This window comes from Xiphophorus couchianus, chromosome 3, assembly GCF_001444195.1.
Source record: "Xiphophorus couchianus chromosome 3, X_couchianus-1.0, whole genome shotgun sequence".
NCBI classification, from domain to species: domain Eukaryota; kingdom Metazoa; phylum Chordata; class Actinopteri; order Cyprinodontiformes; family Poeciliidae; genus Xiphophorus; species Xiphophorus couchianus.
The window spans coordinates 3,188,298-3,203,287 of record NC_040230.1 but is presented as its reverse complement, the minus strand read 5'-3'; the positions used below and the strand labels follow the sequence as shown (position 1 = coordinate 3,203,287).

The window sequence follows — 14,990 nt, the reverse complement described above, 5'->3', positions numbered from 1 at the left end:
TCCCCTTTTTCCAAGAAGGAGGGAGCCGAGTCACGTGGGTTAGTGACAGCGCTCGTACGGCGCTCTGATTGGATGAGCAGCTCCTGGCCCTGCCCCTATGATGGGCTGTCCCCCCAGGTGACGTCACGACGATCAGCTGTTGGCGCTCCACAACAACAACAAAAGAAGTCGCAGTACAGGGACCCGACGAGGAAACGGGGCTGAAACGAGAAAAGACGATCAACCTCACTGTGACTCCCTATGTACAGCCCGTAAATTAAACATTTTTATATCTTATTTCTTCCGCGAAGAAAGCTCAAGTTTTTCTATTTTTCGAAAAGTAACGAATCTACCTCCGTTTTAAGGATTTTTTGTTTTATTTGTTTTTTTCAACCGTCGTTTACATCTCCTCCTCCTCCCGCTGCCGCAGGTGGGTTCTTTGTTTTCCTCCTGGTGAACATTAACGACTCTCTTGCTTTTTAATCCTCATGTTAATCATGTGTTCATGTGCATTTCACTAGATAGACGTCTTGTTTTATCAGCTAAGTAATTATAACTGACTTGTTAGCGCACGCATTTATGATTTTATTGCAAAGCGATCACAGTTCTGATCGGCATCTGAAGCTTGGTCTTTCTCCTTTTATGCTCAAAATGCTGTTTTTAATGTTTTTTTCATCTGATATATTCAAGTTTGGGTGCTGTGTTGTTCTGAAAAATATTTTTTTACATAATACAGAAGATGAAAAGTTTTTACCAGGCGGTTCAGCCCTGAGTGTAGAATTACAATCTCCTCCTCCTCTTCCTCCTCCTCCTCCTCTTCCTCTTGCTTAACCATGAATAAGCGTCCAACAGAGGCTGCTGCTGCTGCAGCTCCTCATTACCTCTGGGCCAGTTTATTTTCCCCCTGCAGACTGGTCGACAAATCACATTAGCAGGAGCTGGAAGCCGATTAGTTTTGCATCACACAAAAACATACCACATAAAAAATGTTATTCATCTTTATTTTTGATGAGCTTATTTAACAGGAAAATACGTTTTAATTGCCATCGGCCCTTATTTTGGCAAAATTATCTATTGATTTTCTTTTTCTTTTTTTTTCTTTTTTTTACAATTGAACATGTTCGTACAGAATGTAATACTAGTAATAGGAAAAAAGTAATATTTTATTTTCAGTTTGACTGTGTTGCAGCGCTCTAGAGGTTATAAACCCCTGTTTGTAACTAAAACATGCCTAATCTGTGTTTTATCCCCGCTATATCCCTGATTATGGGGCATCCATTGTGGTTCATTCCTAATCCCAGACAGACAGATTTGAACACCCTATATAGCCTCCATCTGTATATTATGAATTAATAAAGTCAGATGCAAGAAAGTCAACCAGAATATGGGTTAGTAGAACAGTTTATGAAAATTAATCAGTCAAAAGAAAATGGAGGGGGAGCTATCCTTGTATGATGTTTCTAGTCAGTTAGGTGCTATTCATGTCCGTGAATTTAGCATTAAAAGTAGCTGCTTTCAGGGAGGATGAGTGTAGGGGTGAAACAGGTGCAGGAGAGGATTATCAGCCTGCTGTTAAGGATGGCGACAGCTTTAAAACCTTTGTTTGTTCGCTGTTGCGGCCCACGTTCGATTTTCTTTTTTGTTTGATCAATGCTATGGGGGTCGCTGGGAAAAACGAGCACGTAGGGGACTGTTTGAACGCACCACAGCCGATCTGCATAACGGCGCCACGCTTTCAATTGCAGGAAGAAAAATCAGACATTTGGTGTCCAAAGTTCTTATTCGCATTATACAGCTCCGTTTCACCGTCACTTCTCTAAATAGATATGCCCTGCTTGTAAACTATTAAGATAACCCGATGATGCATTCATCTACACCTCGTATATTAGAGTGTTAATGTTCAAAACTACTTTCAATAGGTTTTATTGCTTACATTCATTTTATTAGCTAAAACTCCACTCTATTCTTTACAAATGCATATTTCAAATGTAAATAAAATATATTTTTTGTTAATTACAACAGAGTTTTGATTGGTAGCTAATAGGGTAGCTACTTGTCAACTTCAACATCTTTTAAAAATATTGTTTTCAGTTAATAATAAAGTAAATCTGACAGTAAGATGTCACAGGCAGCAGCACATGTGTGACATAAATTATATCCCTGACTACGTCTGGTGATAACATACTAGAAGAGACAGACACTAATTTGACACTAATCCTTGCTAAGGTAAAAGAATGTTAATGACGGTAATTGCTGCTCAGACTGTGGAAATATCTGGACACACCTGAACAAAAGTATTTCTCTACAGTTCAGAGACTGATTTATAAAACGTGTACTATACATGTGAAAACCTCAAGTACTGAATTGTATATTTCAAAAAATCTTTATAAAACACAAAACCAAGGGTAATCAAATGCTTATTTTGTCTAGTTTTTCATGTTTTTCATAAGTTATGTAATATAAAGCTAGATTATTTTCCAGAAGTGTGTGATTTTAGCGCAGGTGCTTGCACAGGAATCACTTCTGTCAACATTCATGAGTTAGCAATTTAATTTATTTAGTTATTTACAGTGTTGATGTTGATGTAAACTTATTGATTCATCAAACACACCAATAAATTCATTTTTTTATTTATTTATTTTTTTTGCAATGATGTTACCCGTTTATACTTGGCTTTAGAGGCAGAAAAGATGAGAAATGCAACTCTGTTCAATGGATTTTTACACATTATTATTTCCTATCAAGAAGTTTGAAAGACATTTTTTCAACTAAAACTGCAAACTGAGACATTGGCATGGGTTAAAAGGGCAGGTGCAGTATTGTTCTGCTAAACCCTCCAACACTTTGCCAGCGGGTGTCGTTACCCCAGCAGCTGCAGCGGGACACAGCTACACTGATCACTTTTCATTTTGTCTACTTTCCTAATGTGAAGTCCAGAGCTCAGGCTGCCAGCCAGCTGTGTCTGCGTGTCCTCTGAGGACACTGCAGCTCTTTATGTCCCAGCCACGATAAAAGACGCAGACAGAGGAGCTCCTCTGTGTTTGCTTCCATCAGATATGTCCCAGCTGCTGCTCGCATCCATCTGCCTTGACAGCTCATATAAGTTGATGCGCTTTACGGCCTGATAAATGTCCATCCGCTGCTAAATATTAACCAGCCAGTTAATAGCGTCTTCATGTGGCTGTTTTTAGCTTCCTCCTTGCATATTTAAGCGCAATCAAAGGATGAATCTGGATGGATAAACCCAGCATTTATTAATGTTTGTAATTAGACAAGCAAAAAGTAAACACTGCTACCAGTTATGGAATATGAAATCTTTGCAGATCTGTATCTTATTCTTAGTTACAGAAGAATAAAACTCATCAGCAGAACGTTTTGTGACGGGGAAAATGCTGACCGGCTCAGTGTATTTTAGAGACCCTGCTGTACTGAGTGTTTACAGAATATGGAGTATGTGCTTAGCTTGATAAGGTTACGGGTAACTTAATAATCACTTGGCGAGCTGTATAGAGTCTTTGCTTTCATAAGCCCCACCTGACCCATATTTTATGTGTGAACAAAAATCTCTCATTCTTTTCAAATAACCTCCTCCATCTTTGTTCCTGTTCATGATTCTGCAGCAGATTTAGGTTAATCTGTTGTAACCTTTGACATAAAAAACACACACAAATACAAATAACAGTCACTAAAACAACAAATTTTGTCTTTTCTCAGGGCTCTTTCTTTACTTTTGCACTCGACGTTGAACGATGTCCAGCATGTCCCTGCTGGCCCTCAGGTGATCCCTGACCACACCCTATTGATGCACTTTAGCACCTTTCTGGAGCCTTCGACTCGCTGTGCCCCCTGCAGCTGATGACCAAAAGTACCACCCCAACCCCTTGCCGTCGCCCAGAGCTGCGCGCCTCCTCCCTGTGCTCCTCCTTCGGCCTTCAGGACGTCCCGGCATGTTCCAGAGGTTCGCCAGCACTCTGTTTGGAGACGACGGGAACGAGCCGAGTCGAGGCAGCCAGCCGGGAGGCGGCAAACAGGCAGAGGAGGAGGATGAAGAAGATTGGATCTTAGTGAACTACCTGGGTAAACCTGATGCACAGTTAAAAACATTTGGTAGGACACAGGTCAGAGGTTTGCATTCACTCGTAACTGGCATGACTATAACCAATTCTCAACTTTTAATGATGGATTTGAGCTCAAAAGTTGAGTCTAAAGTAGAGGTGCACTGATAAATTAGTCCCGATATCCTTAATTTTGGGTGATTGGCCAATACTTACATGAGCAACCAATATTATCTACCTCCACAAAGGTCTTAAAATCAGCCACTGACCTCTTTTCTCTGCGATGAGAGACGGCTGCCTGACAGACCACCAAATCACGGTTAATAGTCACCCCACTGTTGCCAACTTAGCAACTTAAGTTGCTATATTTTAGTAACTTAACTTTTCAGGCAAAATAAAACTGCATCAGCTAAAATTGAAATTGGCAGGTGAGGCATTTTTGGATGTTTTCACACCTGATAGTCCGGTAAACTCGGTTTGATTAGGAAACAAAATTGTAATATTCGTTACATTTTTAATTGACATGGTTCATTTTCACGCTGCGCTGTGTAAAACGATGAAAATACTTTGAAAACCTGTTCACTCCCTCACCTGTGGGGGTGCCATTGAAGGAAATGACTCAAAAACCTCTGAAGAAGAATCTCAGAGTGTAACTTCCCTTTTCACAAAAAATTACAACAAAAATGAAGTGGTGTCAGATTTTAGTTTTATACCCATTTAATAGGGTATAGTTGGGTTCAATTAGAAGCTGAATGCTTGCCTACCATATCTACTGGAAGTAAAATGAAACCGTGGCATGCTACCATGGTTGATAGTGTATACTTCCTGTTATTTTTGCCAAATAAGTCAATTCATCCCTCACCTGACAAAATGTTTTCTCCTGAAAGCATTTGAGATAGTCTCTAACTAAAGCAGAGACTATCTTCCATGAGGTGTATGTATATATTTGAGCCTCTATATCATGTGCAGAAAATAGAAAACCAACAGTAAATTTATAGTCGTTCGTCTGAATTGGTTTATTTTATATTTATCAAAAAAAAATTCTTATGTAATCATCACCCTACCATGAAAAACATGCATCAATAAAAGCCCAATCAACTAAATTTATGCCCTTGAGTGTATGTACACTTATGACCAGCACTTTAGATGACACATATATTTGATATAACAAAGATTGTGAACTTTTTAAAGTTATGCTTTAAATATGTTAATATGTGTGGTGAGAAAATGGCTTAAAATTTTAGAAAACATATGTCAAAATCAGCTAAATAAAAACCGAGGGGTTGTGTGGAACAGTTCTTTTTAATGTGCAGAAAGACGATCTGATAGGCTGGAGATAAAGATACTGCTTAACTTCAGCATTTTGTAATGGCAAGGAGAAGTCCGGCCAAGTTTCCAGAGCAGTCTGAGACCAAAACAGATCCCAGTCAAAACAGACAAGTCAGGCAGAGAGAAGTTCACAAAGTCACCCACGCTTTATACGGCAACGCGACGCGCTGCTGTGACTCCCAAATGGATCTGAGTGGGTTCTACCTCAGCTCTCCGTTCACCCACGACTTGACCAGGCTCCGATTCTGCAGCCGTGTGAATATTTGAGGCAGGCCGGGGAGGTGGGTGATGGAGGATATCTGGCATCAGGTGGTTAATGGAGAAGTTGACCTGTAAACGGGCCAAACAAAAGCATCCAAGGAACTAAAGGAGGTAAAAATAGATCCTGGTTGTCTAATTTTCAAGCCAGTGAAGGTGAGAAAGTTTGGTTTCTGGCTCCCTTCCACAGTTTTGTAGGTTTAAGGTTAAAGTTTTTCAGGACTTTTTGTGACCCATATGAATTAGTTGAACTTTTTTGCATTTTGTAACATTAAAAAACACAAACTTTAGGTTGTGTTCTTTTATTTGAATTTTCTGTTCTAGAACAGCAAGATATAGCAGCTAGTTTTCAGTAAATAATTCCTTAATATTGATTTATAAAGGTACTGGTGCTGCTAATCTAATAGTGGAACTTGTAATTTTTTGCCAATATTAAGAAATCATTTACTTAAAACAAACTCCTGTATCTTGCTGAAAAGTTACTTTTATAAAGAGCATAAAGAGTGTTAATGCATAGCTTTGATCTAAATAGATCTAAAAAAAATTTCTGTCGTTCTGTTGTGGAATGTCAATGCCATTTTTTCATAAATAAGCTGCTATATTTAAAAACATTACTTGATTCTTTATCATTTTCAGCCAAAGATCCATTTGTGGCTCCAGAGCTGCAGGTTTCAGATCTATTTGCTAAGCCAACATAAAGTAGTGAATAATTATAAAGATGAAATGAAATCTTGCGTGATTTTCAACATTTTTAACACATAAAATCTGCATAGTGTGGCATGCATTTGCATTTAGCCACTTTCACTGTGATACCCCTAAGAAAATCCAGTGTGACCAGTTGCCTTCAGAAATCACCTAATTATAAAAAAACTAAAACTATAACTGAACATCGTCCTGCCCTAAACACACATTCAGTTCAATTCAATTCAAAACTACTTTAATGATCTGAAAGGGAAATTAAACGTTGCTGCAACGTGTTTAAATAAAGAGTTATTGTAGATGGTGTGGCTGTTGAGGCCGCATAAAACTGGAACCTCCAGAAGCAGAAGGTGTGCTAGAAAGATCTAGTCAAAGTCCAGGCCTAAATGCAACTGAGGATTTATGGCAAGATTTGAAATTTGCTGGTCATAGACATTTGTTTATCTGTTTGAAAGAAATCCAGAAAACCATCCATCATTTCCTTTCACTTCACAGCTACGCATTACTTTGTGTTGGAACTATCACACACACCACCACTAAAGTACACTAAATGACAAATGATGCTTTTGGATGGCACTGTGCATGACTCAAGTTGTTTTAAAAAAAAAAGCACAGGACTAGCTAAGCATGAAAGTACTAACTGTAGATGTCTGAAAATGCAGTATTATAGCTTTTGTTTCCAGTGCATAATTCAGAGACTCAGAGTTTCACATTGTGTTCCAGTGAAGTTAGTGCTTTGCCCCATAAAAACCTGCAGACTCTGAGCATCGTTTTGCTTGTTTGTGGAGGAGGAGGATTGGACGGGTCAACGAGTTAATTTGAGCCTCGTTAACCCAGCACACATAAAGCCTCTGCTAGATGGATTCAGAAGGAGAATGTTAAAACGTTGAGCTGTTGTGATATCTGTGCATCAGCTCTCAGACTCTGAGTCAGCACGCTGGAACTTCTCTGTTCTGTTGTGGATAAACAAGAATGACTTTGTGAACTCTTACGAGTGGCGTTCGCGTCACTTGTGGAAATGAGCTGCAGACACTCCCAAACGTTTTGCATTGAGATGCATGCACAATAACAGCCCAGAGATCACACTGGAGATGTCTTAAAGTTGATGGTGCATGCATGTTTGATGTGCACGCCGAGGTGTCGGATAAAGACCAAATATGTTTTGTTATTTACAATCTTTACTGAGCGCTGGTGAAAATAGTCTCTCCATAAACAGAACCAGACCCAAACCGGGACATCTGCTTCGTCAACAGTTATTTTTAACACCCAGCCTGCTTGCATTAGATCATGTTTCCACCTCAGAACTTCCTGATTCTTGGTCAATCATTAAAAGCTGAAGTGGGGTGAAAACAAGGCCGATCCCCCGTTGATCTGTAGCTTTCAGCAAGCTTCGACTTTTGCACAGCTAGACACCTTGCAGTGCAGGATGTCGGTGCGTTTGCGGGTGATTTAAGAGCACAAGAATGCTCAGTGTGTTATTTTGGCAGCACTTTGTGGAGGAAACGTGGATCAGGCGGTTTGGAGCAGATATGAAGCCTGCTCCCAGACTCTCAGACGGGTTTAGCAGGTCTTAGTTGTGTTTACTCTCAAACAGAAACATGTTCAGGTTGTGGTTTATGTTGCAGGGAGGAGATGTTGGTCTGCTGGCCTGACCGTGACTCTCAAAATGATTGTTTACATGTGGAGATGGTTCAGCTGCTGCATAAACGGCATGCAGCGCCACCTGCTGGAGGGCTGGTGTAGTGTCAAATCACAGAATCAAAAGTACTTCTGGGCCAAGAAATGATAATAATTAAGAAATACTTAAATGCAAATAAAATAGTCCGATTTTATTTTACTTTTGGTTGGAAAGGGGTGTTATTTGCTGTAGATCTAAAACTTGAAAAGGATTTTTCACTTTTGCTGAATTAAAAGAAAGCCATCTAGTTTTTTTTTCTTCTTTTTTGGGCTCAATTGGACAAATTTATTCTAAGTATAAGAACATGATTTTTGGTCACTTTCTTTCAAAATGCTTGAATTTAGCCAAGTTTAATAAATTAAATAAAAGCTGATCTAGTGCTGCAAAGTCTGCTTTTCATAAAAAGTCTCCCGATAAACCTGGTGCTACTTATTATAAAAGTTTGGTTTTAAAAACATAAATAGTTTGTGCTGTACTTAACATTGTAAAAAAAAAAAGAAATTATAAGTTTACCCTGATTACAAATAAAAGGTTTCCATCAGCATCGACCACCGGTGCTGGATGGGTCACGTTTGTATCATTCTTGAATTACAGTTGGAGAAAACACAAAATCAATCCAGGGGTCACAAATGGTCCCTGAGCTGCACTTTGGACACCCCTGATTTAGAACATGCCAAAGAGCTCTTTAGACAGATATGACAGAACACAATATTAATGAAAATTGTGCTTCAAACGCCATTACAAAACCACACTTAGGTGTTATTATCATTATTGTTATTATTAAAGCAGATATTTTCATTAGAAATTAAAAAAAACATGAGCAGAAAATATTTTTTTTCTTCAGATTTTACTGAACTAATGTGTGAAATAATTACATTTCCTCTGCAGCTGAAGCTTGCTCTAGTCATTGTGGTGACGACCTCTCTGACTCCACCATCATCCCTCATGAAGAAGAGGAGGAGGAGGAAGAGGAAGACCTGGTGATGATCCCTTCTCCGATGGCCAGCCCCGCTGTCCGCTTCCCCTCCTGCACCTCCCTCAACTCCACAGCCGATGGCGGCGCGGAGGACGATGAAGATGGGGACGAGGAGGAGGAGGAGGAAGGCGGGTTCCTGCGTCTGGACGCCTGCTCTCTGGAGGAGAGCTGGTTCGTGACTCCTCCCCCCTGCTTCACCGGCCATGGCGGTCAGCCAGTTCTCCTGGAGACCAGCCCGCTGGAGAACCTGCTGATCGAACACCCCAGCATGTCCGTCTACGCCCACCACAGCCCGCCGCGACTGGCCCGAGACCCAATACCACACCACACGCTCGACCGGGAAATGGACTTCCTGTCTGGAAATACGTCTGCAAACCAAACGCCTGCAGGTGGAAAAGAGAAGGCAAGACCCACACTTGAAGGACCTCGACATAGGTATGAATGTTTTTTATGATCTCTGATTTAACAGAAATTTGTCTTAATAATGAATAAACAAGCATCTATGTCCCTTGAATTTACCTGGATTTTCTGACCAACGCCAGTCGCTGATAGTCACTATCCTGTGACCTTTAGATGTTTTTTTACCGAGCCTCTCCAGAACCTGATAACATGCCGAGGAGGCATCTAAAGTAGGGCTGAGACGATAAATTGGATTAATCGAATATATATATTTCCTTTATTTAACCAGGTAAACCCCGTTGAGATCTAGATCTCATTTTTAAGAGGGACCTGGGCAAAAAGAATATAACTAATTTAGTAATGATTAATCGTTAACTGGATGCTAACAAAGACAATTTACTGAAAGAACATAATCAGAGCAGTAATTAAGAAAAATCTGAATAAAAATATGTAAATTTTGCATTTGAGATAAAAAAATACGTTCCACTCAAAACTCCTCAAATTGCATAATTTTAGCTTCCCTGGTTCAATTTATGTTTAAAAGATTTCCTATTTTGCATCCCGTTATTAATTGGATAATCTAAAAATTAATCAGCAGATCAGCCCTAGATATTGATATGAAGTCAATCAGAAATATCTGAGCTTGTTGAGATTAGAAGTATTTTTTAGGTGCAGATTCATCCTTTGCTACAAATAATCAAGCGTTCACTAAAGGAGTGCTGTTATTGTATTTTAGGCTATAAAATAATAATTTTCTTTATTTAAAACAATAAAAAAAATTATGCTTTCTAAAGATAAGGACTTGCAAAGTTTTTTCATAATTTTGTCAAATTATAATGTTTAGAAATATAAGACATGATGGTGTCATTCAGGTAATAATTTATATTTTAGCTAAGATTAAGAAAGTGATGAACTGTTCTCATCTGTTCTATGTCATTGTCATTTCTGCCTCCTACAGACCAGAGGTGGTGCAGCGCCGCTCCACCCTGCACTCTACCTGCTACGCTGCAGCGCTCACCACCAAACCCGGACTCCTGCAGCAGCGGCCGGGTAACGTCACCCAACGCACCCAGCTGCTGTCCCGCAAGGCCCTGCGACGCCTCAACCTGCTGCGCCCTGCGAAGCCCGGCACCCTCCACTTCCATCTGCACCAGCCCACCCAGAGGCACCTCAACTTCTGATGGAGTCCAGCAGCATCACAGTTAGTCAGGATGGAAATGTCAACACCGGCCAATCTCCCACAAACTCACACTTCTTTTTCATTGTTATAATTCAGAAACGAACACCAGCAAGCAGCCAGTTACACCATCAGTCGTGGTTGATCCTTTTGAAAACCTTACTGGACAGGGAAATGGGGAAAATAGCTGGCTTTTTTTTACTCTAAACACTTTCCCTCCTTTCATTCTCGCCCTTCTCTTTATGTATTCTTTCTGAAAAGAAGAGAAAGGGATGCAGACAAAGCTCATCATGTACCCCTTTACCATTTCTGACTACTTTATATCCAATCACAGAGAGAAAGAGGTGTCAAAATGACTCCCTTTCCTTCTCACTTTCTATTGTTTTGTTCAGTATGGGCAACTTAATGTGTAGAAACAATGCTGTAGGTCACTTTATTCAGAGGCAGGTTCACAGCGTGGCAGGATGGTCCAGTGGTGTTATTTCAGGGACTCACAACATGATGGTTTGGTTGCCTGCAAACTTACAGGTAACTTTGTCAAGGCAGCAGGAGACATTGCAGATCCTAAATCACTTGAATATGTACAGTCCAGCAGGACTGTGCTTCAGTTTAATCATTGCAGTACTGTTCGGATGAGGCTTCAAACAGTTTGGGTACAAATCCTAAAGGGGCATTTCCGTTCTTTTCATCCACACTATTATAATTAATCAGCAACATATTCTTGTTTACTTTAGCTAATCTTTTACAAGGAGCCAGGAGGCTTTTAATTTTTGAAATGTTAAAACAATTTGAGCTCATATTTGATATTTTTGTGAAGTGCAATACTAAATTACTGAGTCTTTAAATATTTACGTTATAATTAGCTTTTATGTGTGTAGAGATGCAGTAGTTTGAATTTTGTGGCCGATTTCTGGGTTTTGTAAAATGTCAAACTGCCGACACCAACTACTCTTCAAAAACAACGATCATTTATCTTAGTTGATATTAGGTGATCTGGAGAGCTTTAATTGAATCCCTTCAGCTAACCACCATTGATTCGTTGCGTCAGCCTATCACATCTTGTCTTTGACTCAATTCTTTTATTTTGGTAAGCTTCATTCAACTGAAAGTTTACAAAACTAAAAGTAAATAAACGCTTTAGATTTTATCCAGAATTTTTGTTTTTTCAGAGAAGTTAAATAGGCTAAGCGCTTTTCAAAGTTAGTAAAGAAAATACTAGCTCTGCTGTTAGCGGATCAGGGGAAGTGTGCCCTCCACTAATGTTTACATTTAAAACTGTTTTTGACATTTTGTAATAACGATGAGCATTGTTAGCTAAAACCACTATATAAGTTTGTATTCCCTGAAGAATGTAACTCAGAGATTTCAATCATTTTCAAAGCCGACACGCAGGTATTATCAGTTAGCATGTTAAACATGACTTACATGGTATCTTCTTCAGGTCTTGCTCTCTCTTACGCCCTGAATGCACCACATGTATTTGTCAATTTGCATTGATGCTTTTCAACATGACTCGAGCATGTCGCAGAAAATCGCGTTTCTTTTTAAATGTCTTCTTACATCAGTAACTCACTCAGCTTTTTTACTCAGTAACAACATCCAGTCTGAAGAGTGTTATCATCAGACACCTCACTGATTGGAAAAAGTATTGGATTTTTGAGTTTCTGGCCAGTTTCTTGTCAGTCTAGGGATAGTCAAGCTAAACATTTGTGGATTTTGGTCCACAACTGATTTCTTGGTGCATCTCTGGTTTAAGATATTGTGTGCAGGACTTCTCTATGGAGGCTTTAACATTATTTCTTTTCTTGCTGGATTAAAAAAAAAATCTACAGGACTTTTACTGTTTTCTTCTCATTAAACAGACCTAAAGTAAATCCAGACATTAGGATGTTACATTACACATCACCCTGTGAAACTGTAGACTGTTGTAACTGAAAACAGAGAAACAAAACTGAGAGTTTTAACAAAATTATCCTGAAGCACACCTCTGGACTATCGCCTCTTTCTTTTCTTTTTTTTTTTCTTAGACATGATCAACATTTATACTTGATCTCAGGTTTTCTTTGTGTTCTTATTTCCTCGTTACAAACACACTCAATAGTGTTTCAATGCAAGTAATTTAACTGACTTAAAGAGCCTTTCTAGGGGAATTTGTCTCTTATATTTACTGCCTTTTTAAAATCTTTAGCACCACTATTTTCGCTCAGTTCAGGACTTCCTGCTGTGTCAACCGAACCTGCTTCTGACTTTCAGTTCAGTGGTTTTCACCATATTGTTTTTGGAAGAAAAAAATAAATACAAGTAGTTAAAATGACTGGGTTCAATATCACTAAATGCCTTGTTTTAATGGTAGCTTTGAGATGAATGGAAATGTAAAAAAACAACAACATGTATGTAAAAAAAAAAATATATATACTTCCAAATTAGAAAAAAAAAAGCAAATTACATATCAGTATGAAGTTGTACGCATCGATGGATTCTTGCTTTGGTATGTTTGGTAATGAGTGTGCTGTTTGTTGCATGGTTGTAATGTTAGTATCACGATGTTGGAAAAAATTAGAAAAGATAATGGAAAAGGACTTGTTTTTCTTCTTGTTTGTTCTGATATAAATCTGCAGTCCACTTCTCAGGGTCACAACCAATCACCTTTTACACTTTAGGAAAATGCAGATTTACTTGACGGATGATGATACTATTTCCCGCCTCTGAATTGCGTGTGAGAAATAATTACCTGATAGATTAGTATCTCTAAAGCTTCTTTCAGTCCCGGGTTTGTGAAAACAAACCATCGCCCACTTTTGGGAATCTACATGGACAAACTGTCTTTTCAGAGCTGTTAATATTTTTATTTTTATTTTTTGCTCAAGTGTACCTGACTTGGTTTTAGAAATGTACTTTATGTTTGTTCAACTGTTCTAATTTCTATGCTATAATAGTTACATTTTGTTCAGCTGATATTTAAACCAAAAGAAAGTAGCGGCAATCTGTAATCTTTCACTTCTGTTTAATACTTATGTTCTGTTTTTGCATTATTGAAATGTTTGTTAAATGCTTTTGGATAAAATAGCAGACAGTTTTATGTTTTAATGTGTCGCTGTAAGCAAAGCTGAAACCAGAATGAGCTCCCGCACTGCAGAAAGAAACAGTTATTATACAAACAAAACATTTGGAAGGCTCTTACGGCCAAAAACTGTAAGTTAATGTTCTTTTTTTTCTCTTAACATGTCAGAATCTCCATGTTTAAAGTTTTATAAAAATGTGTTTTGTTCTTATTCAACTAAATTGACAATGTATTTGAACTTTGCATCTTATAAGTTTTACACACCATTGGTTTTTTTCCATTTTCTGGAACAATTTTGATGCAGATCAATGCCTTTTATGTAACAATTTTAAAAATGTACTTAAAACATTTTTTGCCATCGACTTGTTCAGATAGAGTATGTTTTATTTTTTAAAGATTTTAATCTGAGCAAACTCAGAATACGTTTTGCAGTGTGGTGAAGGATCTCTGATTGTTTTTGATAGGACTGTAGCTATGTTTGTTGAGTGTCTCAATGTTTGCTGTACATAATACAATGGTGGACTTTGACTGTAGCCTCTGTAAGCTTGTCTTTTAGATCTACGCTATCTAACTCTTGACTTTTCAACCTTTATGTTCACTTTTGGTGTTATTTTGTGTTACTGCGATATTTTTGAAGAAGACGTTTAAAGAAAGAAGGGTTTGGAGTCGACGTTTGAGGCTCCACCTGCTGGCAGAAACCTGAAATGTTTTATCTGTGTTAAAATCTTTGAGCTCAACTCATCTTTTATTACCAACTAACAGGGATTTCTAGTATTTTTGTTCAATGCCTTGAAATTTGTAGATCACGTGCCTTCCAGGTTGAAATGTTGTAATGACAATGCATCGATGAAGAACTTGAACTTTTTTTTTTGTTAATGTTCTGATTGGACATAATGGATAAAAACACAGACATCAGAAACAAACTATGCATCACTTTGAAGAGGCTCCAGCTCTCGCTGCCACCATCCGCCCAGCCTGAGTACAACTTTGACAGAATGACAATGTAGCAAATCCTTTTTTTTCTCTCCTTTTTATTTTAAGTGTGAAAAATATCTTGTGGCATTTTCATTTTTCACCGAGTGTTAGATATGTTTGTTTTTATGTAGTTTACTGGAATAATACAGCACTTTGCCAAAAAGAAAAAAAAAAATTGTAGAAATTTTAGGAGCTAATGTTTTATTTATCGATATAACTGTCATCCTTCTTCGTATTTTGGATGTATAACAGATCAATTCACTCTGTTCTGATGTCAGAAACAAAAAAAAAAGCTGATAAAAAGTGGGGTCATCTGTTTTTGAACTGTAATAGTTAATACATGTGATCTCTCATTAGCCGACAATAAATGTTTTCATAAACAAATGTTTGTCTGTGTGATCCTT

General features: G+C 38.4%; 1 protein-coding gene across 1 annotated transcript; it reads left to right on the top strand.

Annotated features, from left to right (window-relative positions):
• Positions 1 to 134: 134 nt before the first annotated feature.
• tp53inp1 (tumor protein p53 inducible nuclear protein 1) lies at positions 135 to 14,970 on the top strand. The gene is made up of 4 exons (XM_028012582.1): positions 135 to 409; positions 3,694 to 4,056; positions 8,887 to 9,409; positions 10,332 to 14,970. The coding sequence occupies exons 2-4, from the start codon at positions 3,927 to 3,929 to the stop codon at positions 10,552 to 10,554; spliced, it is 876 nt and encodes a 291-aa protein (XP_027868383.1). The 5' UTR covers positions 135 to 409; positions 3,694 to 3,926; the 3' UTR covers positions 10,555 to 14,970.
• Positions 14,971 to 14,990: the final 20 nt, after the last annotated feature.